This window comes from Eucalyptus grandis, chromosome 2, assembly GCF_016545825.1.
Source record: "Eucalyptus grandis isolate ANBG69807.140 chromosome 2, ASM1654582v1, whole genome shotgun sequence".
NCBI lineage: Eukaryota > Viridiplantae > Streptophyta > Magnoliopsida > Myrtales > Myrtaceae > Eucalyptus > Eucalyptus grandis.
The window spans coordinates 38,137,335-38,165,194 of record NC_052613.1 but is presented as its reverse complement, the minus strand read 5'-3'; the positions used below and the strand labels follow the sequence as shown (position 1 = coordinate 38,165,194).

The following is a 27,860-nucleotide window of genomic DNA, read 5'->3' as shown; positions in this document are numbered from 1 at the left end:
TGCTCTCCTAATTTTATATCTGGGAGCTTTTCTCTCCTATATAATTCTAGATTTAGGAGCTTTGATGAATAAGTGATTTACCTTCAATTTCAATGGTGTTCACAATAGTTTTGGTGTGCTTGTTCGATATGCCTTTCTTAAAATCTTCGACAACTTGCACTTGATAAATGACTCGCTCTCATAGGTAACATGTCTAAACTTGTTCAACATATTTATGTTTATATTGTCTCTCTATGATGATGGTGTTGGGGACGTCGAACCTAAACACACACCATCAAAAGGCAAAGCCATAACTATAGTTGGATATAACGACTTGTGTTCATCACTGATAATTATGTGTGATTCGATGATTAACCGCCAATTTTTTTTGCTTGGATGTAGTCACAAATCTATTCATGAAGAACAAGCACTTACTGATTGTCGCGACCTGATCTCGCCGCCCTCGAATGTCCAAAGTGGGAAAGGTCGGGTTTAGGGGTACTTTGATCACGAGAGTTTCCTCCACGAGATCGCGAGCTCTCCCAAGCTCGTACTCTGCGCAACAGCGGGTTTATTTATGTGATCTAGGCATTTAACAACCTAAGAATATACAGGAGTCGCCACTAGCCAAAGGGTTAGCTAGAAAACCCAATTGAGAATCGAGAGTCTTCCCTCGATTCCTACGCAACTAGATATCTAGGTTCAGGGACTTGGGTTACGCTAATATTGCTATTAGCGCCCTTTCGGTACCTAAACAATATGTTGTGTTTTTCATAATATGTCTATACGTTTCTTTTTACATTTTCGGGATCATCAACTCTAGACTAAGTGATCATGCGTGATGGGTTATTTTCATGTTATTCTATTTCTAAAAGAAAAACAAGAAAAGGAACCACTCAATGAAATTGAAATGGCAAGACATGAAGTAAACAATTAAGAAAAGTAGTAAATCTATCATGCAATCCTAAAAATATAAAAGAGAGAACACAATTAAGAAAAAGAGAAAACCCGCAACTCATCGGGTTTTATACAACACAAGGAACCCGAGACATATGTCGGGAAAAACGAATATTACATGACAATAGTCGGAATGGACATCGACTTCCACCATCTTCACGCTTTATCCATGTTCAAGATCATATTCTAAACCTAATCCAATAAACTAATAACTAGTTACATACAAATGAGAGAAACAAACGTGCGTATCAAAACAACCAGAAAAAAAAACAAAAAAAAAAAAAACAAGACATGTTTTACGTTCAGAAATGGTGACTAAAGTCATGAAGTCCCTAATCTAGGTGATATTCCAAGGTTCAACATTATTATGAGTCGCACCTAAATCATTCCTCTAACGATCACATGCGAAGCATATAACATGACAAGCATTCAAGCCATATGATCTTGGTTCTCAATTAATCAAACAAATGAGTGAGGAAGGATCACTTACCAAACATATACATCATTGAACATGTTCATGCAACATGTATATTCATGAAGAACAAGGCAGTCGATATGCAATTCATGTGATACCCAAAACTCACAACTTCGGGAAATCATGTCAAGTCATAAAGAAAGGCTAAACAACCTTGATGCAAAGTATTTTTCCACGAAGGTGTCATATGAACTATTAAAATTGTGAACAAGTTCAAAGATAGTGTCAAGAAATCAAAATTCCAAAACATACTGCAAATTTAAGAAGGTCGACAAGAATAGCAAATCATGCTTTCATTTCTACAAATTTCCCACAATGAAGTTCAGCATATCCCAAACAAATCTGATAGAGACACTATCATTTTATCAACACATGAATTTCTAAACATACTAGAACATGAACTAATCAATCTATAATAGAACAGGGCAATATGTAACACAAGCATTCCACAGCATATTGAAGGTAACTGGACACATAGGCCCCGTTTGGTTCAACTTTGGGGAAATGGCTTTACATTTCCCCATGTACCTTTGAGAGAATGAGCATTTTGGGAAGGGAGTTGTGTTTGGAAACCAATTTTTGTGCATGTTTTGCAAAGCTATTTCAAAGTAAAAGAAAAATGAAAAGGAAAAGAAAAGGGAGGAGGAGATCGCGTGGTGAGGGGAAAATTGTGGGGGAGCAGGCTGGTGGTGGTGAGGAGGTGGCTGGCGGCGGCGGGCGGCGACGGCGGGGGGAGGGAGGCGTCGACCTCGGGTGTTGCGCAACCCGGCCCGCTTGAGGCCACGCAACTTCGGGCGGTGACCACGCCCTCGGGCGACAACCCGGGCGACGCCGCCCGAGGTCGCGCGGCCTCAAGCAACGTCGCTGGTCGCGCCGAGGTCGAGCGACCCAAGGTGGTTCCCGAGATCGCGAGGCCTCAGCGCGCGGCCTCGAGGCGGCGTCGCTGGGTCGCTCGACTCGAGCGACGCTGAGGTCGCCCGACCTCGAGCCACCTCGCCTAAGGTCGCGCGACCTTAGGCGAGCTTTCCGGCGGCCGAATCTGGCCCCCCCCGCCGGCCCAGTTGGCCGCTCACGGGCGACGCCGACCACCGCGAGCTTGGGCCGGCAACAAGTCACGGAAGTCAAGGAAGAGCGCCGCCCACCACCGCGAAAGCTTGACCGAAGCGAAGTCCATGAAAGTCAAGGAAGAAGATGAACAGTGTTTTGGAGGGCAAAATGGAAAAAAACAATTATCGGTAAGCGCAATATTGGAAAGAAAAAAATTCATTAAACTCTAAACTATCATTCCGAATGCTGGCATTTGGGAAATGCAAGCTCAAAAGTGTAAACCAAACACCAAATATTTTCCCCAAGGGCTTTGGAGCTGAAAGCCCCTTGGAAAAAACTGAACCAAACACCCCCATATACTATTTCATTTCAAAATTAACAACAACTAGCCACAGAAAAGATAGCATGTCATGAGTAGCTTTAAGAAGACAGCATTCTCCGATTCAGCATTCTTTTTTTTTTTTTTTTTTGAAAAGATTCAAGAGAAGAGATGTGTCAATTAGCTAAAACAATCTACACAAGAACAGTGCAGCAATTATAGCATACGATATTCACAAATGGCGTGTATCATGGAAAGACATACAACTTCAAGAAAGCCAAAAGGAGCTTTGAAGTCAGAAATAAGAAAAGACATCAAGCAAAGAAATACCGACACTAAAGAAAAACATAACTCTGGACATCTTTACAAACAAAAGCACAGAGAGTTTGGATCGGTAGAACACAAATAAGCCACTGGGCAAAGTGATTAGTGTTGGAAATTGGCTTGATGGTGGATATCTAATATCAATTATCAAACAACAGAAATTTGCTAAGAAAGAGAACAATAGAGCAAGACCATTCCACACGTGATTTTTTTTTTTTTTTGTATCATCAACCTCATTCAATCACATTAGTAGAAACAAGAATAGATAAACTATGTAATGAGGAGTAAGCAAGCATGGAAACAAGGAAGACACCACTTATAATCCCAACAATGTCCCTCCGCAGGTTAGTATTTGATATATGTAAGCTCGTAACTACTACAATTGCAAAAATGCCAAGAACAGCTGAAAGCAATCCCAACATCATCATTTGCTTAAAAAGCATTCAAACATAATATGAATGGCAGCTTAAATCAAAGGTTATGATCATTAAAATCTGCTGCCCGGAGTATCTGCACTTAAAAAGTCGATGCGAAGGAGCCAGCAACCTTTTTCTGTTTATCTGCATATGTCACATAGAAAACTATGTATGCCAATTGAAAAAAGTGTACCCGTGGAGTTCACCATCATGACCAGCATGTTGTCACTCGATAATAGCGGCATGCCATACCATGTGCAAAGCGAGACTATACTAACCCCAACCACAGCCATGATCACTTACAAGTCGCAGCACTTCTATGTTGGGTTGACAGAACACTACAAAAACTACCGAATGAAAACTAAAGCTAAATCCATGTTATTGCTCTATATAAAAGAAACACGAGACAAAGCAATCGAACCACAGAGAGCAATCCAAGAGAGAGAGCGACAGATCGTGCGCGAGACAGAGCAATCAAGAGAGAGAAAGAGAACCTGATCCGGCGAGCCCGATCTAGAAAGAGAACCACTAATCGAGCGAGCGGACGTCCGATCTCCGAGAAAGAACCAAATCCTCACAATCTCCAACTGCCGACGCTCAATCTTCGATCGCACGCCAATGGAGGAAAACCTTTGCCTCCGACCAGAGCTCGGGAAAGAAAAGCGAAAATCGAGAGATCTAGAGAGGGAGCTCTGAGAGAGAGAATCGAGACCAGAGTCTCTGCTCGAGTAAGCTAACCTCCGATCCTAGAAAGAAAGACAGATCTGCTATCGTCGTCGTCGTCGATGTTGCTGATCAGAAAGCCGAACTCGTTCGAGAGCCACTGAGAGAGAAAAACGAAGAACTAGAGAGATCGAGCGAGAGCCGCCTCGTGTGGACGAACACCGGCGGCGAAATCTGTAACAAACTCCAACTCCACTCGCCGGAGACGGGAATTTCAGCGGAGGAAGAGGTTATCACCGCCGAGAAGAGAGAGATACGGAGATTTAGGGTTTCCTCCAATCTCCCATGGAAGAGCTCCATCGAGCAATTACAGAGAGAAAGAATCGAGCGAGAGAGTATGTGAGTCCAGAGGTTTCAAGAGAGAGCTCGTGAGAGAGAATCCGCGCGCGAAAAAATGAGAGAGCCCCTCGCGCCAAAAAATGAGCGAGCCTTTATATATTTTTTTCAGCATTTTTTTTTCCTTTTTCTTTTTGTTTTCTCTTCTCTTCTTCTTCTTTTATTTCTAATTTTTTATCTTTTCATTTCATCGTTTTTTTTTCATTTTCATTTTTTTTTATATTTTTGTTAAATATTCGTTCAAAATGTTAACAAAAATTTCGGGTGTCAACACTGATCTCTGTCAACCATACCTTGATGATGTATATTGATTTCTAGTTTTTGGTGTTGGAATATAATACGCGGAAACGACGGGATCTTACAATTTACGTCAACGAGAAATAATAAGGATACTATAAATTTACATAGTTTGGTCGAATATCGGTACCTATGTCCACGGAAAGAGCAAGCAGCAAATAATCCACTATAATCGGAGAATCAAAGTTTACAATTACTCATACGCCGAGTGTTTCCCACACCTACTCAAACTCAAAGTGTTTATAAATAAACAACTCATTTAGATATAAACTCATAGCCTAAAAATTACAACGCGTTTAAGTCATATGCCAAAAAAAAAATATCCCTAGCGCCTTTTCTTTCTTTCCACGTACGTATCTTCTTCATAGGACTTCACTCAAGCGGCGGTCCTATTTTTTGAGTTTTTCTCTACATGCGAAGGGCTTCAGCAGCTTCACACCAGAGCGAGAACTTGTATCTATTATTATACGTGTGCCCAAAGTCAATAACTTTGACTCTGGGCCCCACGGTTTGATTCTTCCTTCAAAGAATTGGACGCTACAAAGATTATAAAGAAGAAACCCTTACTTTTCCTTTTTATTATATTATTTATTCTTTTGTAAACCTTCAAGAGTCTCTATCAACCGAATACATCCAAGACCTAAAAAAGAATTTCGAATTTCATTCTTTGGCAATCTTTTTAACAATAATATTACCCTTAGCTAAGATATCTCGGATGAAGTGGTATTTGATGTTGATATACTTCATTCGCTCATGATAAACTAGATTATACACCAAATATATCGCACATTGGTTATTACAATGTATATTTACACTTTTCTGTTGGGTTACCCAAAGTCCAAGAGCAAACTTTGTAACCATATCGCCTCATTCGCTACAAAGGTTAGTATCATCTACTCCACTTCATCGAAGACAAGGTAATGTGATTCTGTAAGGACGATTTCCAACTAACTGCACCACCCGCTAGCGTAAACACGTACCCTACTAAAGATTTGCGATCATCCAAGTCACCGGCATAATCTGAATCCACAAAACCAGTGGTCTCACTGCCATTGCTATCCCTCTGATACCATTTGTAACATCCCGGGTCCCACTGTGTGATATTGTCCGCTTTGGACACTAAGTCCTCACGGCTTTAAAACGCGTCACACATATTAAGGGACCCAAGCCTTATAAAGGCTCCCAGGACTCCCCCCCTAAGCGATGTGGGACAAGAGGGAGATGGATCCCTTCCTTGCGCACGTCCGGGGACCGAGGCGCGGACGCACCGCCATCCCTCCTCCCTGCGCACCGCCGCTCGGGTCGTCACACTCTCCCCCCTTAACAGAAGGGCGTCCTCGCTGTGGCCCCACACGCTGCGGGAGTCGGCTCTGATACCATTTCTCGATTTGTGCGTGTCATCCTTGCGCAGGGGCCATGCTAATCTTCTCTGTATCGTTCCAATTTTATCGGATGTCTCCCCCCTTCAAATATATGAGAATCCACTTCACACCTTCTTAATGAGCTTTACTATGACACTTCATATATAACCACGCTCACAGCTTGTGAAATATCAGGCATAGTACACACCATAACATACATAATACTACTCACGGCATTAGAATAAGGAACACGAGACATATGTTATTCCTCCTCCTTAGTCTGCGATTTAAAATGCTTCACTAAAGGTGTACTTACAGATTTTGTAGATCGCATATTAAAACATACCACGATTTTCTCAATTTATTTCTTCTGAGATAAACGTAAAACTCCTGCAGTCCTATCACGCAAAATCTCTATACCCAATATTTTCTTTGTAGAATCTAAATTTTTCATTTCAAATTCAGCATTTAACCACCTCTTCGGCACATCAATATCAGACATATTCTTAACTGCTATCAGCATATCATCAACATATTAAAGTAGATAAATCAAAGAATTATTCTCCAATTTCCTAAAGTAAACACAACTATCCATATGATTTTTTGAATAGTCTTGACTAGTTATGAAAGTATTAAAATATTTATATCACTGCCAAACTGTTTTAACCCATACAAAGATTTAATTCAACTAACAAACATGATATTCTTTACCCGGAATAGCAAATCCCTCTAGCTAACTCATATATTTTTGCTCCTTTAACTCATCGTGAAGAAACGTAGTTTTCACATCTAGCTGCTCTAACTCGAGATCCTGCGAAGCAACTAAGGCAAGTAAAACACAAAGTATGTCTTACCACGGGAGAGAACACTTCATTGTAGTTAATGCCCTCACGCTGTGTTTACATCGTCGGCTGCTAGCTGTACGGCGGTTCCCAGGTTATCAAAAAAAATTTCCCTAATTTTAGATGTAGTCACTGTTTTGTTCATTTTGCCATGTGATAGGAAGAATTTTTCGTGTGGACCTCAATTTCTTTTAAAACAAAGTCACCGTCAAGTCAAAATTTAATTTAGAATGAATTGCTGGAATATGTTCAGACACTTAAGTGGTGGTGACGGTTAACCAGATGACATTTCCGGTAGTTTTCTTCGCTTTTAAGAGGAGGTCTTCACTCGGTTCTTGTGTTGAGTATGGGCCCGGAGAGAGCACCGCGTTTCAGTGGCCATGGAAGGAGTCAAAAGCTTGATTTCACCTACATATATTTGAATATTATGCATATTGACGAGAATTCTTCAAATGCAACTATAGAAAGTAATTTGAAAAATAACTATCAAATATATGATTATCTCTATTAATCGATGTGCTCTTCTCTTGAAATCTTAATGAAGTCAAGTAATAATTCAAATATCACTAAATTGGTAATGTCTATTGAAATATGCTGTAATTATTTTTATGAAATTATTGGTGACATAAAATGATTGTTTCAAATATATGGTTGAGTTTAAATACAAAAGAAAGTTAACGAAGGAGGTCTATGTAAAAGAGAATCAAGCTTTATCTAGTTTAAGCTTGATCTAATGCTCATAAAAGTCCATTTCAATGGCTACTACAATCCATGTTCATTGCTTCACTTAACTACTCTTGTGTATCCATGATATCCTCCATCTTCCCAGTACTTTGAGCATTTGTTAACTACTCTTTAGTGTCCGAGTTTGCTCAAATTTTATATCCATTCTCACTAGTTTTGAATTCAAATAGGTCGAAGACTTTCTCTCTCGTGCCGTGGTCAAATGGACTCCTATGAGCATTAGATCGACTCAAACTTGAATTGTAAAGTTTGAGCAAGCTTGAACACGAGGGGATAAGTGAATAAGTGCCCATGAATTCACGTAGAAGAAACCTAACGGCAAAAATACCTATTGCCAAAATTCTTTTATTTTTTTGGGAAAAAGTCACGAAAAACCCTGAATTTTGTCAAAAGTGACACATTTATCTCAAACTTTTTTTTTTTAGGTACGTGAAAAACCCCGACCTTTACCAATCGTGACACATTTACCTCATACTTTTTTTTTGTGACATAAAAAACCCTGAATTTTTATTATGTGACACATTTACAAATTATAGGGCATTTTGATCTTTTCATTTTTTAAAATCTTTTTTTCTTCTCTCTTCCCTCCGCCGGCTAGCCAGGGGAGGGAAGCCGCATCTGGCGAGGGCGGGACACCCTCACCCGACGTAGGCGAGGGCGACACTCGCCGGACGCCGGCTCCCCTTCGCCATGGTTGGCGGAGGGAAGAAGAAGAAAAAAAGAAAAAAAAAGAAAAAGGAAAAAACAGAATAAAAAGATAAAAATATCCTTAATGGAGTAAATGTGTTATGGTTTGAAAAGTTTGGAGTTTTTCATATCACAAAAAAAAAGTTTGGAGTAAATGTGTCATTTTAAGTAAAATTTAGGGTTTTTCGTGGCTTTTTCCCTTTTTTTTTTTTTTTTGCCAAGTATCATTCGAAAAGTATTTCGAGTTCTGTTTAAACTTTCGAGTCAAGCTTGTGATCTATAGCGTGCTTCGTAAATATCGATGTTGGCGTGGACATTCCCCCACCATATGTCAAATTTCCGTAATTTTTTTCGCCGCGGACTAGCGTCCATTGCAGCGAAACGAGCAATCACGTAACTTTCTGCAGCGAGGACGGCGAGTTGATCTAATTCCGGTTCAGGATAAGTCGATCCGCGACCCGGAGCGAGTAGATCCAAGCAGCCAAACGGGTTGGAGTCACAGCGTCGACCTCCATCCTAAAATCAATCGATCGCCGAGGTCTCCATCCGCTCCGCCATCGCCGCTCCTCGGAAGCTCCAGGCAAGGATCCGGAAATGGATCGAGCGCAGATCCTGCTGCTAGGGCTACCGCTCTTCCTCCTGTGCTCCGACCTCGTCAACCTGTTCGTGCCTCCGCCTGCGAAGCCGCCGCCGCCTCTCCCCCACCGCCACCATCACCTCCAGCACCAGCCCCCCAATCCTCCCGAAGCCCTAGAGTTCCCTCCTCAGGTGATCGAGCTCATTGCGCGGTTTGCTTCGAGGCGCGGAGTCCCGTTCGGTCCGTCTAATCGTTTGTTTTTTGGTCTTTCGATTGCAGAAGCCGAGCGCCGTCGGCGGGATCGGTCTGGGGAGCACGGTCTTCATCAATTTCTGTTCGTCTTGCTCGTATAGGTAGGTACCCTTCGCTCCTGCTTCGCGCGTGCCTTTTTGCATTGGCCTGGACTTGATCGCTTGCGCGCTTCGGTTTAGGGCTAGGATGCCGCCGTACGGCGGTTGTGTTTGTCAGTCGCGATATGATCGTCCGCGCGCTTTGGGAACGAGTTTGGTATCAGTATCAGGCGATTATGCTTGTTGCTCCCTTAAGTGGGATATGTTCTGTTTGGGCTTGCAAGGAACTAGCTTGGGATGATTCCAATCGATAGCCTCTTGAGAACTATGACTTGCCATAGCTGTTCATCTATGTGGATGTAGAGGGTTTGCAATCTCCTTTAAAGAGTATGAAGTGATTGCTAAACTTTTGTAGAGTATGAAAATTGGGGCGGTGTGACTTTTGTGATATGATTTATGACGTTTGTAGTCACCATTAAACTTTGGCTCCGTAGGTCTCAGAACTGCTAGTGATGATTGGATCAACTCCTGCTTTGAGTTTTAAGTTGTAGGTTATTCATTTCATTATTCATATGAATTGTTTATGTCAGGGGTACTGCAGTAACAATGAAGAAGATGCTGGAGACGCAGTTTCCTGGCCTTGATGTTGTTCTTGCAAACTACCCTCCGCCACTGCCAAAGCGCGTTTTGGCTAAATTGGTGCCGGTTGCTCAAATAGGAGTATTTGCTGTCATCATGGCTGGAGAGCATATTTTTCCGATGATTGGGATTGCAGCGCCTCCACCTTGGTATTATTCTCTTCGTGCAAACAGGTTTGGGACTATTGCTTCAACTTGGCTTCTCGGCAACATGTTCCAGTCCTTCCTGCAAAGCTCTGGTGCTTTTGAAGTTTACTGCAATGATGAGCTGGTTCGTTTTTTCTACCTATAATTACTTTATCTATTTTGAAAATATTGTTGCAGAACATAGATGTCATGGATCTTCACTTTTGAGTTTTGACAGTTGAATTTACACAAGCTATCTAAAACATGGGTGTCGTATTGTCATATAGCTCTTTGGGCTCTGTTGTCTTGCTAGTTCTATGGCTTCTTCTTGGAGATTGTTACCTTCAAACAGGTGGGTCGGGTTCCGGTCGGATTGAAAATAGTCTAACCAAATTGATCCATTTAATCCGTTTTGACCCATTTCCATGCAATGAAGATTTAATGTCCCATACCATACCCATACCTGACTCGATCCATATTGTTAAAACACTCTCATAGTTAACCTACTCTACAAAAACTCATACTCAAATTGAGCCTCAAGCTGAGGTGAGAGTGTGGAGTGAGCAAATGCGAGATTGAGTGAGGGTGAGAAAGAATGAAGAGACTCATAGAGGTAGGATGGGTCTAAGTAAGATGTAAACCCATTTATGACCCATTTATGGCTTATTTAACACTCATATAATGTTTAAACCCATTGATGACATGTTTAATTAATCTAACTAACCCATTTATGACCTATATAACAACCATATGGGTTGGGAAATGGTTCAATTATCCATTTTGGGGTGGTCATGAGAAATACCCTCATTTTGTTTGGCATTTGTTGTCTAGCTTTGGTATCATTGTATGATTTGATCTATCACTGAATTATTATGACCCTGACTCCTTTTCTCACTTGTATATCCCAGCTCTTCTCAAAATTGAAGGAGGCAAGGTTTCCTGGTGAGATTGAATTGAAAGACCTGGTTGGCAGAAGATTGGCAAATTCTAGAGTCACAGATGGCCTTGGGGTTATGTGGTCCTAGTTCTTTAAGATGATATGCTTTTCTGGTCAAATCTTAAAGAACCAGTTATTGCTCCCAATTATCAGCAGGTTTCATTTTGTGTACAACTATACGCATTTTTAGTGACTGAAGCTATCCTCATCTGAAAGTTACTTGTAACCTGTTCGATGTTTCTAATCCTAGAACCCTTCACTTAGTGTCATATATATCACAGTGGATTGTGACTTCCTTTTTCTGGGACTAACTCTTGCCTGTCTTTTTTTTCCTAGAATGACAAATGAAACAAAAATGAACGAACATCACTCTGGGGAATCCTCTGCCCCCAATAAGACGAATTTAAATTAAGGTTGAGCCTTCATGGGCTCTGTTGTGAGCCAACTTTGCCATTGAATATGCGTTAGGCGATGTGCATAGAAGAAAACGAGAGTCATATATGCTAAGGGTAGCATGCGTGAATTCAGAGTTGTAAATCGAATGATTTCAAATCAGGAGTTTCTTGGCAATTGTACTAGGAATTGGAAGTGGAAAAGATCGTGATCTGCTCTTTGAAGCTTACTTCAAGTAGGGCCAATTTCATCTGCGTGACATTTACCCCGACAAAGAGGATGGTAGTGCTGGAAAGGCAGTTTCATCTGGCCAGATTCATAGATGATCGACCACATCGCGATATTAACAAAACTGCATTTAGTTCAGTACTTGCTCACTGTCCTGTTCCCACTCAAATTAATAGACACGGATGCTTCTCTGACACTAGAGTACGGTGTAGGCGATGGGGGAAATTCGATTTTAGACTTTTGGGAGTCATGAAAAAGTTGCACTTTCTTCTGATATCCAGCGAATCCATCAACTATGCGACTTTGTGTTTCGAACCTGGACTTGATGGGTTTGCACAAAACAGACACAGTATCAATCTTGGCTTACTGACCAGATTGACACCTTAACATCACCGCGTGGCAGATTTAAGCTCACTACAAGAAGATAAAAGCAAGATCTAATAATCACAGAGAAATAGCACGTTTTCTTGTCCCAAGCATTGAAGAAATGACGGCATCGGACCCAAATTGCATGGAGGATCGCTTTCTGGTATAGATGCCATGAACAGAGCCGTGTTTTCATTGATAGCCTCTTTTTCATAGGGGACTGCCGCTGCTACTAGCAAAGCCTCAAGCTTGTGATTTAGAAATTTTCAGTTTAATTTTTGGGTAAATTTATAAGCTACGACAGTTCATTCTGGGTCTGTCCTTTATTTTCTTTTCCCCGCATGAATGCTTAATTCATTTCCACACGTGATTAACTGAAAACGCCAGCTAATTAACTGAACTCGCAAAGTTGAACCTATCATGCGTGGTGTCGGCTGGGTGATGTTAAGTATTTGCAGAGCATACTGTTGCAACAATATATTGATAAAGAGAACATTTGAAATAAGTCACTGCATCAAGTATATCACCCCCCCCCAGTAGAACGAAGATCCAAAGTATGTATGGAAACTGATACCTAAGTTAATACACGTTTGATTTCCTGTCAATAAGGAAGAAAGAGTTCAACCATTATCAGCCTTTCCTGCCACCACGATTGCCGTTACCAACCTTCCGAGCTGGAGTTGGAGGGTCATGGCCACGGTTCGCCGATGGATCCTCATAGTCGTTCACTCTCACTCTCAAAGATCTTCCTTCCACCATCCCTTTATCTTCATACCCTGCAATCATCAAGATATTTGAGTCCTTCACCATTGCTTTTCTAAGCTATAGCTATTGCTGTCAAACCCGTAAATCCCACATTGGACGAAACGAAAGAACCCATGAAAGGATTTTGTGAGATGAAGATCGTGGCAATCTGTCATATGCTATGCAACGAACGCCACAAGTTTACTCTTTCTAAAGATTCGATTAGCGTCAATTCAGACTAACTACAAATCCACCAACTATATTTGTGATGACTCTGTGCGGTTGATATCTTCCGCTCTGGTGTTGTTTAATGGAATAAGCTCTCTGCAAGTGATCTTTTTCTCTCCTTTTTAAACCAGATTCCATCAGAACCGATTTATGTGCCGATTCATTTTCATTTAATAAGCTGGATTCCGCCCCCATTGTTTCAAAACTTCACACAAACCGAGCCCCCCTGAAGAAATGATGAATAACAATAACTAAAAACCTTCCCTGCAATCAGACTAATTGGTCAACGGAGTGGTTCCAAAAGAAGAAGAAGAAAACACTTCAGCCCAGTAACGCCCCCCGCCCCCCCAAAAAAAAAGAAAAGAAGAAAAGGACACTGTGCCCAAGGCACGAGACAAGACAGGCATCGACAGTGTCGTGCTGTGTGCATAATTTAATCGCTCGTTCCAGGTTTTCCCTAGCTGTAACGCACGCAGTACGTACCATGCCATCTCAACAAGTAATACACAGAGAGAGAGAGAGTACTGGAATTAGCAGAGAGGATCCAAGTCCAACCAGGTGTCTAGCCGTGCGCTGTGCATAAAGAAGTGATTAACACACCCAAGAAGCAGGGCTCGAGGAAGTGACTTGAGACCCAATCGCAACAAAGAATGCACAAAAACTCAAATGACTTCACACCCAAATCGAACCTGTCTATTTTAATATATTTACAGCCTATTTTTCCTACTCAAGTTCTCAAAATGAACATGCCCACATGCCATTTACATCATTCAAGACGAAACCACGCTCTCGCTGAGTAAGTACGCATATGAATAGTCAAGGTCTGCCTGCAGTCGAGGGCTTCATGCCTTCATCTCGTCAAATTTCCCCAGATACGTTTTCTAATCGAAACTGAAAAGCTCAAGATTTTATGGCTGCGTTCGGCCGCGGGCCTATTTATTTTCTCAAATCAGTCTGCTGAAGAACAAACAAGCTGTTTTTCTTTCTACCAAAAGAGAGAGAAAGGGACGAAACGTCGGAAGGGAAGAAAAGAAATGAGCTCCTGAAGAGAGATTGTTTCATTTAACCGGCACAATAAAGACAGTTTCGAACTCAAAATTAGGAGCAGATCAAAGCATGCTCCGCTCGTTCAATGCATATTGGCTTTACCTGATGCAATGCCAAGCGAAAGGGTCGTCGCCGAATCTTGCAGCAGCAACACCACCAGCAAGCAGAAGCACAAGCCCAACCTCCCTCTAAACGACATCTTCTCTCTCTCCCTCTCTCTCTCCCCCTCTCCCTGAGATCGCCTGACCAGGACGAGATTGAGCAAGTTGTTCACGAGAGACCAGGCTAGGCCACTACTTATAGGCAAAGTCGTGGCTGACGAGGCACGTGGGGATACTAGCAGTTGACGTCTGCCAAGTTCGTGGTGGCCACCACGTTTCGGGGATTCATGAACACAAAGCCCACCACCCCTTTCCTTACTCCCGAATTATCCTGGCCGCCCGTTTCCATTGAGTCAACGGGGTTGCTGCCGACGGAAAAAAGGGCAACTTAATCGTGTTCTTACGCGAGCCATTATCATACGAGTATCTCCTCTCCTTTGTGGGGCTACCTCATGTCAACGCTGCTTCTCCCACCCCGTAGTGATGGATGAACCGACTTATGGTGACAGTCGAGGGCTTTTCCTCACGAAAGATGCCAATTATAGACCATGGATCTCGTGAATTTGCTGCTGCGGCTAATCCTACCTCGAGGTCACGAGCAGATATTAGAGGCCCTATTGTTGAATTATCTGTCATAAGTTGAGTGCGAAACCGCGAGAGAAAGTCCCCAAAAAAAATAAAAATGAAAAGCAAAACCACCTAATTCAATTTGTTATCGATAGCCGTGAAATGATGCTCTTAGCGAGATTATTTTGCCGCCGAATAATCCTCTTACACTTGTAGTTTCTGAAAGATAAGAACCCGTCATGTAGCATTTGTATCGAAAACGCTAGATCGTACCCATCATGAGTCCAATCCTTTGTAGGAACTACTTGTAGAAACAAGCTTGGAAAATGAATTTATTTATTCTAGAAACTATTTTGACTCGGCATCGGATGATTCATGAGTTGGTGAGGCATTTCTTGAGTTTGAATTCTATGGACTGACAAGACTTAAATTACGTAAGATGAGTGCCCTGGCAACTGGTTTGCAAGTTAATAACGGATAACACTATTAATTCACCTGTACATATACGGAGGCAAAGAAAAAAACATATATGTTAGCTCTTACACTCGCATGAATATAGACATATTCTGGATCTTGTTTTCTAGTTTATATTCACTTTTTATTTCAAGAAAAGCTTTCGTATCTACGCTTGCAGTACCTACCTTTATTATTATTATTATTATTATTATTATTATTATTGGTATAAGTACCTATCTTCAGTAGGTAGATTCATCAAAACTCGCTGTTTTTCTCTTTTTGTCTGTCAAGGTAGACTCATTCCTTCACCGACAGGCTAATAAAACAGTCACAAAGCGAACCCCATAATTTATGTGTCCTCCATTCTTAAAGATCCGACCCTATCTCATAGCCTACGATTTGCCAGACCAAAATATATTGAATTTTTAATAGGGAAAATCACGTACGAAACCATTCTACTTTAGGATCCGTGCCCTACAAATATATAATTCACTTCAATCTGGGGGAACTTTATTTTAAGTACCACCGACGACGTTGACCCGTCGAAGCAATATTTTTGGGCCACAGTGCTATCTTACCAGCCTATGCAGCCATTGATTTTGTAGCGCTGAAAAAAGCTACCAGGGTCGCGCGGCTAAATCGGCTGGCGCCGTAGTCAAAGCACCAAAGAGCTTTCGGCATCAAACTCCACCATGGCGTCGAAGTGCCTCATCATGCTGGCCCTAACTACGTCGGGTAATTCCGCACCATCAAGACTCTAGAATGGATGCGTGCAACTTGTTTCCGAGGGTCGAAACATACACAGCTACAGAAAAAAACCCCATAGAAAGCGATGTAGATATGCTCCTGATAAAAAAAACTCAAGAAACATTGGCGCACGAGCACTCCATCCATGTCAATAGGTGCTTCGATTCCTACTCACCTTCGCAAGTAAAACAGCTATGCCTTAGCACATCTCACGATGAAACTTTAATAACTTAATGCACTAGTTGCTTCACAGAGCATCGAGCAAAAAACAACGAATGTGTTGGAAACACATGGCTCTGAAAATAGACCTATTTGCAGCCTCAGATCATGCTGTCCACAACACCGCCAGTACAAGCACGATCGACAAATCCAGGCATAGATAAGCAAATGGAATGAGAATAAGGGATACAATCAATACGATCAATCATCTTTTCTTAAACCCATATTTTTTCCGCTCGTAGAACAGATCTGTTTTGGCACTTCCTAAATTGACAATCTTGGGACACCCATCCCTATCCTTCTCCTGCTGCGTACACTCCTTACAGAAGTAAGCGTCGGATATTCCCACTCCTCCACAGATGACACACCTACCCTGAAAGGAGCCATAGTTGCACTCATCGCACACTCTAACGAGGGTGCAAGGACGAACATAAGAGTCGCAGATGACACATTTCCCATCACACTTCTCACAGAGGCGTCCAATTGCAATTCCAGGTTGCTTTCTGCACATGATCAAATCTGGATGATGCTTGGCCATCCTATCTCCTGATAGCGCTCAGCTCCAACCGCCTTCAAGCTGTGATTGAATGTATAATCAGGCTTGAGCACAAGGACCTTCACTTCACAGTTTAAAAAAAGAAAAATAGGAAAGTAAAGTAGATTGCATTTAAGCAAATAAAGAACGAGACAGCCAAAATGATCCAATGTGACAAGCCCAAATTCTTGCTTGTATCACCAAGCAATGGAGTTGATCAGCTGCAAATAATGATAGATAAATTGCCTCTGTGAAGTGGCTGTCTAAATTCAGCCAAAATACGTACATATAATAAAGAGGGATCCAATGAGGAACTGTGTCTGAATCAACAGAAGGCAAGTCTAGGTAGGCAATGATTTTATTACTTTTCCTTCGATCCTACCCTAGTATATCGCGACGGCACAGTTCAACAAAATGTACATGATGGTTCAACAAAATGTACACGATGGATAAGTACACAAAGCGAAAGAAAGTAAACAAATCTCCTTTGCATAAAAAGACCCAGTACTCCCTCTCTAGGCTTCTAGCAAGCCACATGTTTATTTGGAGGGTACTAGTATTGGCTTCTAGACCAATTTAAACATCCTCTCTTCAAAAGTTATCCAGTTACCTATGTTTACCAGCAGGCCAAATCCAACTCCATCCTAAAGACGCCTCACTTCGCATCCCTTTTCTTCTTCCCTGTTGAAACCCAGGGGTTTAACTGTATCTGTTCTGTAAACAACACTATGGTGAGTCACTTTGCATCCCTTTTTTTTCTACCCTGTTGTGACTCGGGGTTTAACTGATACCTATTCTGTAAACACTGTCCTTAGTCTCTGTCTCTGTCTCTCTCATAATGTTTTAGTCAGCCTGCTATGCAAAAGTCCTCATTCCCAACACATCAAACTTGGCTACATCAGCGTGAAACACGCCCTACTTTGCCAAGCCCCACCATGCGGACTTTCTTCCAAAGCCTCTATTAAAGACTTTGTCCAAAACCTGTTCTTCAGAGACGCATAATATTCCTCCACAAAACCTCATAAAGTACAAAGAAAAAACACGTCGCGCCCGCTTCCAAATTGGATATTTCGAGGCCAGTGGCCATTGTTGCGAAATCGTTTTCCAACTCAAAGCATGTTAATCAGATAGAGCTAATAATGGCCCGTGAAAGACAACCGAACAAACTGGAAAAAAAAAAAAAAAGACTAACCTGCGTACGATCGGGAGAGGGGGCGTGAAAATCTATTGGTATGGGAAAGAGAGCGAGCAACCGTATAAACTGGACCGCAGGAGAAGTGCTAGAATTTGGCAGAAGGAACAGAACTATCCAGATACAAAAAACCTCGCGCTTTCCAGTTGCAGGGCCGGGCCTGGCCTACACGCGACTGGGCCCGACTGCGATGATGGGCTTTGAGCCTCGTAGCTCGACAGCCAGACAAGCCCCCCGCGGCGTGCGCGAGGAGAAATATGAAAATGCCGAATGACAAATCGCGTCCGAAGAAAGGCGTCGATGCATGCGACACGGCGGACACGTGGCGGACCGTGGAGAACGGTTGGCCCATCCCATCCCCAGATTTTTACTCGACCATCTTCTATCTCGCTCCCTCGGTCTCTCCCAAGTCTCGTGTCATATAGTATTCGTACGAGCATTATATATTGAGTCCACCCCAAATTTTCTCGAGCCGCCCCCCCTGCCGAGCGTTGACATGGAGCTGCAGTCGTCGTATCCTCCTCCGTTTCGCCGCCCGAGCGGCCCGGCCCCGGCCGTCGACCCCGACGAGGGCTCCCGGACGACGAACCAGATCCAGGAGCAGGACCCGATCCCGGTCGTGGATCTCCAGCGCCTGGACGTGGAGGGCGAGCGGCTCGGGGAGGCGTGCCGGGCGTGGGGGATATTCCGGGTGGTCAACCACGGGGTCCCTCTCGATCTGCTGACCCGGCTCAGGGACCGCGCGAGGAGGCTCTTCGCGCTCCCCTTCGAGTCCAAGCAGGCCCTGCTCGTGGCCCCGCTGTCCTACTTCTGGGGCACCCCGGTCCTGACACCGTCCGGGTCGGCCCTCCTGGGAGGCGCGCAGGGCGTGAACTGGGTGGAGGGCCTGAACGTCCCGCTCGCTCAGCTCTCGCTGTTGGGAGACGGCGGCGGCGGCGGCGGCGGCGGCGGCGATGATGATGATGAGGTGGTGACCGCGGTGGCGAGTTTGAGGTACGCTAACGCACGTCCCTTCGATTTTCTTGTCCGATTGCTTCTTTGGTGTTATTCGGTAGTGGTCGGACGGGGTGGGGCCTTACGGATTTGGGCCCCTTCTCCTTTTTTTTTTTTTGTCCTCGGGATTGGAAAGTGATGCATACTCATTGGATGGTCCCCCGCCGGGAAAGGAAAATTGAAAGAGACGGATTTGGGCTCGATCCGTCCGGGGACTGTATTAATATAATTGGGTCCCGTGATCGATCGATTGCGATTGGATGGACCGACGGATGGATGCTTAATGCCTAATGCTTTGACCCGACAGCATTAATCTAATTTTTTTGGCTGAAATGAAGGACATGATGTCGTGAACGGAATGGAATTAGTGTAGAAGTTAAAGAACAGTATTCACTTGGGTATATTTCTGCCGAGGGAAGTTAGTGAACAAGGCACATGCGCCGCGTCCCTAATAACTTTAGATTAAGCCCCTAATCGATTACCATGTTGCCGAGCAATTCGAACTAGATTGCTATTAATTGTCTTATGATACTACTGCACTATACAATGACCATTTCCCCTTTGGATCTTGATTGATTACAGTAACCTCATTAATTGAATAGGAAAGTTATGAGACTAGAGGTTCTGTATTATCAGGAATCTTCTACAAGAATACGGAGTTCACTTAGCAAGAATCGCTAAGCTCTTATTTCAAGCCATGGCTGAAGACCTTAGACTTGATCCAGCACACTCAAAGAGTTACCTATCGGAGTCGACGGGATTTGTACGCTTGTACCGCTACCCACATTGCTCGAAAGCCAGCAGCGACATGTCCGGTATGGAAGCCCACAGCGACAGCTCGGTGCTCTCCATCCTGTGCCAGGATGAGGTGGGTGGGCTCGAGCTCTACAAGGACGAGCAATGGATACAAGTACAACCTGTCCCCGATGCTCTAATCGTGAACGTAGGCGATATGTTGCAGGTTCGCCTTAACCTCTCTCTAGCGCTCTTCTTGGCGCAATAAGCTCAGTACCCGTTAGACTTGATTTCCTGTACTTTCTTTTCGGAATTGGCAGGCTATGAGCGACGATGAGTACATAAGCGTGAAGCACAGAGTGAAGGTAAAGAAACCACAGGATCGGACCTCGGTTTGTTACTTCGTGTTCCCAGGCCAAGACAGCGTGATCCGAAGCTCAAAGTACAGGCCTTTCACGTACGGCGACTTCCAGTCACAAGTGCAGCAAGACGTCAAGACCCTTGGGTTCAAAGTCGGGCTCCCTCGATTCAAGCTTGATTAAAGCTCCGCCGGTACTAAGAATCGCACATGTCTCGCGAGGCTCTCACGTTACAAACAGTTTTAAAAAAGAAAAAAAGACTCTGACAAGGCAAAAGAGAGAAGAAAGAAGGTGGAGATGCGACTAATAGCTTCGACTTGTCGGGTTAATGTCATAATCAAGAGTAGATTTTTGTTTTGGAATCTCTCATTCAACATGAATGGTTTCTATTACTCGTTATTGATGGAAGGGATCTGGTCATATAATCGTTTATCACGCCATAAACACTTTGATTTTTCTTCACCGACAATCGGTCGGTGCCCTATTGAAAAGAAGAAAAGCAATGTGCGTAAGGGGGAATTCATCTTAGCGATTCCGTTGCCTGAGGAGGCGGACAATCCCAGTACTTCTGTCAAATCTCAATCCGGTGCGGCGTCCTTCTTGGGTTCGTAGTACTCGTCGATGTTTACTCGAGTAGCCCCCAATTTTAAATTTGTCGCGAGTAGGTCCATTAGGGGTGCAATGCCCAAAGCATCCTCGTGCTTCATTGGAAATTTCGTGGAAGTACCTAATCACTTGCATTGTTGCATCATTTTTCGAATTTGAAAAACTCGACCCTAGTAGAAATCCAACGTCCGTATAGGACTCGCACGGTTTGATGTCGGAACAAGCAATTGGGTCGGTAAGTACACCTAAAAGCAAAATTCTTACTCGGTCATTGCGCACTAAAGCAAATAAGATGAGCATTAGAGTTCTCTCTATGAGTTCTCTATGGGATGATTAAGCAATTGCAAATATTTGAGTAGATGATGAAAGAAGGCAAGAGTGAAGGAAGAACAAGGTTCGGAGAGGAAAAATTGTAAAGTGATGTAGGGAGATTTTCTGTATTCTCATTGATACATTCTGAATGTACAATTCTGCAGAGATATAATACAAGTTCTATCTCGAACAAGGAAGTAATTGATCTGACTATCAATCTAAATCTAGATCTCAATATTTAATTTACATATACATGAAGATTGTGATCAATCATGATCAATTAAGATCAAATCGGATTAGGCAATCCGCATATCTTCCAACACTCCCTCTCAAGCTGGTGGCTTGTAGATGTCCAAGACGCCTAGCTTGTTTAATAGATATGCGTGTTGTCTCTAACATAGGGGTTTGGTGAACAAGTCTGCTGGTTGCTCTGTTGTCCCAATTCCTCTTGTCTCAATTACTCCTTCTAGGATCTTTTCCCGTGTAAAGTGACAATCCGCTTCTATATGCTTGGTTCTTTCGTGCACTATAGGATTAGATGCAAGTTTAAGAGCCGCATCATTATCGCAATATAACCTCGTGGGTCCTTGCACTTCTACTCCAAGATCCTTGAGTAATCCTCGCATCCAAACCACTTGACAAGTGGCCTTGGCCATAGCTCGATATTCCGCTTCAGCTGAGGATAGGGATACAGTGGCTTGTTTCTTGGTTTTCCAAGATAGAAGAGATCCTCCCAATTTAATGCAATATCCAATGACAGATCTTCGACTAATCGGACATGTTGCATAGTCTGCATCACAATATGCTGTCATCCTCATGTCACACTCCTTTGAAAGGAGTATCCCCAGCCCCAGACATTTCTTCAGATATTTTATGACCTTTAGAGCTGCATCCAAATGAGAACGCTTTGGCTAATGCATAAATTGGCTAAATGTCTGAACCACATATGAGATATCAGGTCTAGTCATTATCAGATATATAAGTTTTCCAACAAGTCTTTGATAGCCTGACGGATCACTGAGTAGAGAATCATCATTTCGAGATATTCCTTTATCATAGTCTGCGGTGGTCAACTTAGTGTTTTGCTCTATAGGAATTACAGCTGGCTTGCATCCTAATTGACCTGCTTCTGATATAATCTCTAGGATGAACTTCCGCTGGCTAAGGGAAATTCCCTTGTCAGATCGGGCAATTTCGATTCCAAGGAAGTATTTTGGTGCTCCTAAATCTTTAATATGGAAGGTAGCATGCAAATATTCCTTGAAATTCTCTATAGAGGCTCTATCATTTCCCATAACAAGTATGTCATCGACATAAATCATCAAATAGATAGATGACATACCTTTAGTTTTTGAGAACGGAGCATAATCATGCTTGGATTGCACAAGCCTCTTGTTGTAAGAGCATTGGCAAATTTAGCATACCATTGTACGGGCCTTTGTTTTAATCCATAAAGGGATTTACGGATACGATACACCTTATTCTCCCCCTGTCTCCGTATGCCTTGAGGAATATCCATGTAGATCTCTTCATCTAGATCGCCATGAAGGAAGGCATTATGGACATCCATCTGGTGTAGGTGCCAATCATTAATGGCAGCGACAGCTAAGAATGAACGGACTGTAACATCCTTTGCAACTGGTGAGAACGTCTCATGGTAGTCAAAACCTTCTCTTTGGGTGAACCCCTTGGCTACTAATCTTGTCTTGTACTGTTCAATGGAGCCATCAGCCCAATACTTGATCTTGTAAACCCATTTGCATCCAATAGGTTTACGTTGAGCTGGTAATGGAACAAGATCCCATGTATGATTATCAGTGAGGGCCTTCAATTCTGCCTTCATGGCTTCTTGCCATTTTGGGTTATTGGAGGCTTCTTTATAACTGGACGGTTCCTTTTCTTCAGATAATTGACTAATACAACATCTATGTTCTTGAGACAATCTATCAAAGGAAACATATGAAGAGATTGGATACCGAATACCTGGAGAGTTGTGAGCAGCACAGACATAATCTTTCGTCCAGGTTGGTGGTTTTGTAGCTCATCCAGACCTCCTACGATGCCCAACTGCGGTGGTGTGTGGTGATGTCACTGAAGGTGTTGTAGTGTCATCAACTTCTGTATCAACAATGGGTTCCTCCAAGGTTTCTCCCTGAATATGTTCTGAAGGATTCGAAGGTCCATTAGAATCTTGTGGAGCTGGGATTGTAAGAAGAATAGGATTCCTCAGCTGTACTATTGGTATGTAGGAGAATTCCCAATGTGATGCTTCATCATGGAGGAAATGATGGCTGGAAGTTATCTCTGGATCTCCATGTGAAAATTCCCCTTCAGCAAATGGAAAAATATTCTCATGGAAAATAACATCACGACTTACTATAAATTCGCCTGTGGAAATCTCAAGCACCCGATACCCTTTCTAGAGATTGGGATAGCCCATAAAGACGCATCGCCGCGCATGTGGGCTCATTTTATCTCGAGGCCCCATGACTGCAGCATAGCAGAGGCATCCGAAGATCCTGAGATGATTCAAGTCCGGTTTCTTCCCAAATAGCAGCTCAAATGGCGTTTGCCCATTAAGAATCCGAGTAGGCATTCTATTAATTAGATAAGCTGCTGTGGTGACACATTCACCCCAATATCTTTCCAGAATTGATGCTTGAAATTTCAAGGCATGAGCAACTTCCAGTAGATGACGATGCTTTCTTTCAACCACTCCATTTTGCTGTGGTGAATAAACGCAGGAACTTTCATGTAGAATACCATGAGAATTAAACAACTGGGAGCATTCATGACTGAAGAATTCGCGCCCGTTATCAGTGCGAATCCGCTGAATGGATTTCCTGAATTGGTTCTTAGATAGCATAATGAAATTTTTCAGGTGAGAATAGACTTGATTTTTGAATTGCATAAGGAATATCCATGTTGCTCGAGAATAATTATCTACTATCGTAAGAAAATAACGGGAGCCATCATGATTCACTGTGTGATAAGGTCCCCAAATGTCCACATGAAGTAACGCAAATATTTGACTAGTCCGTGAGGTACTAGAAGAAAATGGTGTGCGTGATTGCTTCACAAGAGGACATACGGGACATTCAGGATATGAAAATGAAGCACTGTGACCCAATCTCATATGCATAGTCAAATTTCTATCATTAGCAGTTGAATTACACAATGATTTCTTATTCGAGGAATTGCATGAAAAATTGAAATTACTTGGAAAACTCGTCCAGAAATAGAGTCCTTCAGAAAGACTACCCAAGCCCATTTGTCTCCCAGTCGAAAGGGCCTGAAATAAACATGTGTCAGCATTGAATATTGCCCGGCATGAGTTGTCTTTGCATACTTGAGACACATATATGAGGTTGAATTGGAATTCTGGGACATATAGCACATTCTGGAGAATAATCTGAGGACTGAGATTTACTATCCCTGTCACCTTGACATGAGTAACATTTCCGTTGGGTAATTGCACGGAGACAGGAAAATTCAAACTTTCATTTATATTTGAAAAAAATTCCTTGTCGCATATAATATGGTCACTTGCCCCAGAGTTTATAATCCATGCCTTCCTGGAAATTGAATTAATTAGGCAATGTGAAATACCTGAGAAATTTCCCCCTTTGTTGGACATTTCCATCTTCTGTAGTTTCTGCATGAGTTGCCGGTACTGACCATATGAAATTGGTTGATCAATTTTTGGACCAGTCGGTCCAGTGACCTGATAAGCCGTGGAAATTTTTTTCTCCTTTTCTCTCGGCTTCCCGTGTAATTTCCAACAACTGTCAATGGTATGATTAGTACGCTTGCAATAATCGCAAAAAAATTTACCCTTTCCTTTAAAATTCCGGGCAAAATTCTTTGATGATGTGGCAAAGATCTAGCCGTCAGTTCCTTTGATCGCGATCTGCTGTCCACCGTCCGATCCAGGCGCAATTTCGATCCCTTGATGACCATCGGATCTCCGTGCGTTTTCTGGGCCGTCAGATCTTCAAGCGTAATCTAGGCCGCTCGATCCTTGCATGTAATCCTGGCCGTTCGTCCCTTCCCCTTTAAGGCCGCGCGGATCGTGTTCGCCGAACCCTAAAGGGCTTTTCTTCTCCTTGTCACGGGCTAGGGTTAGGGTTCTCCCCTCTCCGCGCGCAGCCAGAGCGATGCTCTCACCGTTCTTCGTGATTGTGAGTCGCTGACTCTCCTCCTGCATCGCTAGTTGGAAAATACGCCCGATCGGTGGCATGGGATCCATGGCAACGATCTGTGACTGAAACGTGAGGTACGATTCGTTCAAAATTAGCAAGAATCGTGTGGTTTTTTCTCTCTCTTTGATTTTTTTTATACTGCTTGAGGGTGGATTCTGGCCCTTCAAGCCTTTCTTCTACTGCTTCGAGTTGATTCAGGAGAGACGAGAGCCTGTTGAAGCAGGCCGTGACCGTCAAGTTTCCCTGTTTGAGTTCGCTGATTTCCTGCATAAGATTAAAAACCTCTGCTTGATCCATTTTACCGTACATTTCTCGAATATTTTCCCACATGGTTTTGGCATCCTCTGGGTGGGAAGCTCGGCCGCGACTTACGGGATATGCGTTTCGATCCACGTTCGGACGAGTTGATTGCATTTCCGCCAGTGTCGGGCCAGGCGTTCATTTGAGGGGATGGAAATCGTTCCATCGAGAAATCCGTCTTTGTCTTTTGTCACCAATGCCCGCCAAAGCTCCTGTGACCACTTCGAATAGGTCTCTGGTCCGAATAGTTGCTGGTTTATCAGTCGAAGCTCCGATCCGTCGACAGTGGAGACAAACAGAGGATCGCCTATTTCTGATCGTCCGGTGAATGCCGCCGCTGGAACGGGCAGAAAATCCGGTGTGAAATTCGGGTAGGGATTCGTCCCTTGACCCGATTCGCTCGACCCGACTGGATACCCCGCATTGACATGTCCCGGGTAAGGATTATGCACCGTACCCGATTCGCTTGAACCGCCCGTCTGCTCTCTCGCGATGGTTGGATTTGCCCCACTCGTGGCTGGCGGACCTCCATCGTGACTCTGGTGGCCCACGAAGAAAGGCGATGAGGAATTTTGGCTTGGCCCAAAATAGAGTGGATAGGGAATCCACTGGTATGGTTGACCCGTCGTGGGTTGCCCCAATTGAAACTGAGCCTGCGTGGGCCGCCATTGCTGAGGTTGGGTTAGAAACAGTTGTTGGTTGGATGCCGGTATTATTGCAGGTCCTGTCGTCAGCAGCCAGATTGGAGTCCTGCGGAGAAGCCATGGTAAGATAATTTTAAATTTCTTCCTTCGAGAGTATGCCTACTACCGAGAGATCAATTCTTTTGCAGGTTGAGAATTTTCTTCGGCAGTCCTTTGGAGCGGAAGCGAGTCAGAGATCAAGATGCTCTGATACCATGAAAGAAGGCAAGAGTGAACGAAGAACAAGGTTCAGAGAGGAAAATTTGTAAAGTGATGTAGGGAGATTTTATGTATTCTCATTGATACATTTTGAATGTACAATTCTGCAGAGATATAATATAAGTTCTATCTTGAACAAGGAAGTAATTGATCTGACTATCAATCTAAATCTAGATCTCAATATTTAATTTACATATACTTGAAGATTGTGATCAATCATGATCAATTAAGATCAAATCGGATTAGGCAATCCGCATATCTTCCAACGATGAACATTTAAACCGAATAACATAAATCTCTAGCATCCTTATCATTTTTTATCGATTTTTTGATAATTTCTTTCCCTCCCATTAGACTTGAATTTGCAAGATCGATTAGTTCATGTCCACCGTTAGATAACATGTATTATGAGTTTAACCGCTAAAGAATTAAATTACCATGCACCTATGCTTTGAGTTCTTGGGACCATTCTCTCCCTGAATTTGCGAAAACTCAGCTCAAGAACATCATGCATCGGCGAGAAACATGTGGATTTAGGAAATCAACGTGGATGATGTGATATGGAGACAACCAGTCAAACGCCCTTAAAAGGGAATCCTGATCTCCTCCAGATAATTATTGCAAATTAGCTGCTCTTTTCTAACCCAACTTTCAAAACGGATCGTCTTCTGACGTCACTTCCTAGTACGCCCAATAGGCACATAAATCTCAAAAATGGCTAATGTTTCTTGTTCCCGGGGGGCAGGACACCGAAGAAAAAAGGAAAAGGAGATCCCGAGATATCTCATTAAAGGTTGTGGTCATGATCTTCTTAGATATCTCCCCCTTAGGAAATAAAGATCGGAAAGTCCCCTCGTTTGTTATTTCCAAATTCGAACTTAAAAAAAAAAAAAAAACAGAATTACCGGACCCCAACGACAGTTCGCGCGCGAAATCCTAATTTGCCGCGGTCCGACAACGTGATTATGGCACGTTCATGATCGGAAAATAGCTTTACTTAGGCCGTTAAACAAACACGATAATCCTCGAATTTTTTCAAAACTTTTGAGATTTGTCGTGTCATCTTTTTTGCTAAGACGGATACGGGTCGCTTTCTCAAATTAACATTGTGAAAAATTCAGAAAACAGGAAAGGCAGTCGCTAGCTAGTAGCTATATATTCCAGCTCCGCTTTAGTCCACAAGAGCATTGCTACAACTTTCCTTCCCGGGACGAACATGCCTTTTCGCTTTTGGACGAAATAAATAAAATAAAATAAAAACGACAAGAAGGAAGAGAATAAAAAAAAAGAGGAAATCTTTCTGAGGGCTGGATGGACGTACGCGCCAGCCCGCGAGGGGGCGAACGGACGGCTCGGATCGCTCGAAAGAGAGAGGACCGGGAGTCAAATCTGCCACTCCCCTCCCCTCAGTCGCTCCGGGGTCACGCGGCGTCTGTTTTTGCTTGGCGAGCAAGGCATTCTCCACAGCGACCACTCCCCCCTAACTGATCGTACCGCCGGAAGCGAGATTTTCCGTTCGGCGATTCCCTCCCTCCCTCTCCCTCGCTATGGCC

At 43.2% G+C, this 27,860-nt stretch overlaps 4 protein-coding genes and 1 pseudogene across 8 annotated transcripts; 2 read left to right on the top strand and 3 right to left on the bottom strand.

Annotated features, from left to right (window-relative positions):
- Positions 1-6,238: 6,238 nt before the first annotated feature.
- On the bottom strand, positions 6,239-6,353 carry LOC120291028 (annotated as a pseudogene).
- Positions 6,354-9,031: 2,678 nt separating this feature from the next.
- On the top strand, positions 9,032-11,386 carry LOC104432639 (selT-like protein). The gene is made up of 4 exons (XM_010045121.3): positions 9,032-9,275; positions 9,364-9,437; positions 9,965-10,283; positions 11,047-11,386. Exons 1-4 carry the CDS (start codon positions 9,102-9,104, stop codon positions 11,161-11,163), a joined length of 684 nt encoding a protein of 227 aa, XP_010043423.2. The 5' UTR covers positions 9,032-9,101; the 3' UTR covers positions 11,164-11,386.
- Positions 11,387-12,521: 1,135 nt separating this feature from the next.
- On the bottom strand, positions 12,522-14,366 carry LOC104432638 (protein PSY3). Its single transcript, XM_010045120.3, has 2 exons — positions 14,184-14,366; positions 12,522-12,838 (listed from the first exon to the last, which is right to left on the bottom strand). Exons 1-2 carry the CDS (start codon positions 14,278-14,280, stop codon positions 12,693-12,695), a joined length of 243 nt encoding a protein of 80 aa, XP_010043422.2. The 5' UTR covers positions 14,281-14,366; the 3' UTR covers positions 12,522-12,692.
- A 1,864-nt stretch (positions 14,367-16,230) lies between these two features.
- On the bottom strand, positions 16,231-17,998 carry LOC104432637 (PHD finger-like domain-containing protein 5A). 4 transcript variants are annotated; one of them, XM_039307407.1, is made up of 3 exons: positions 17,498-17,892; positions 17,317-17,420; positions 16,231-16,748 (listed from the first exon to the last, which is right to left on the bottom strand). In XM_039307407.1, the coding sequence occupies exon 3, from the start codon at positions 16,707-16,709 to the stop codon at positions 16,377-16,379; it is 333 nt and encodes a 110-aa protein (XP_039163341.1). In that variant the 5' UTR covers positions 16,710-16,748; positions 17,317-17,420; positions 17,498-17,892; the 3' UTR covers positions 16,231-16,376. The 4 variants fall into 4 exon arrangements, with proteins under 4 accessions (XP_039163341.1, XP_010043420.2, XP_039163342.1 ...); XM_010045118.3 differs by lacking the exons at positions 17,317-17,420; positions 17,498-17,892 and adding an exon at positions 17,899-17,998; XM_039307408.1 differs by lacking the exons at positions 17,317-17,420; positions 17,498-17,892 and adding an exon at positions 17,899-17,993 and having other exon boundaries at positions 16,231-16,791.
- Positions 17,999-18,308: 310 nt separating this feature from the next.
- LOC104432636 (gibberellin 2-beta-dioxygenase 6) lies at positions 18,309-20,420 on the top strand. Of its 2 annotated transcripts, none has more exons than XM_039307406.1 (3): positions 18,309-18,891; positions 19,528-19,834; positions 19,947-20,420. In XM_039307406.1, the coding sequence occupies exons 1-3, from the start codon at positions 18,395-18,397 to the stop codon at positions 20,166-20,168; spliced, it is 1,026 nt and encodes a 341-aa protein (XP_039163340.1). In that variant the 5' UTR covers positions 18,309-18,394; the 3' UTR covers positions 20,169-20,420. The 2 variants fall into 2 exon arrangements, with proteins under 2 accessions (XP_039163340.1, XP_010043419.2); XM_010045117.3 differs by having other exon boundaries at positions 18,311-18,891; positions 19,528-19,852.
- The last annotated feature ends 7,440 nt before the right edge of the window (positions 20,421-27,860 follow it).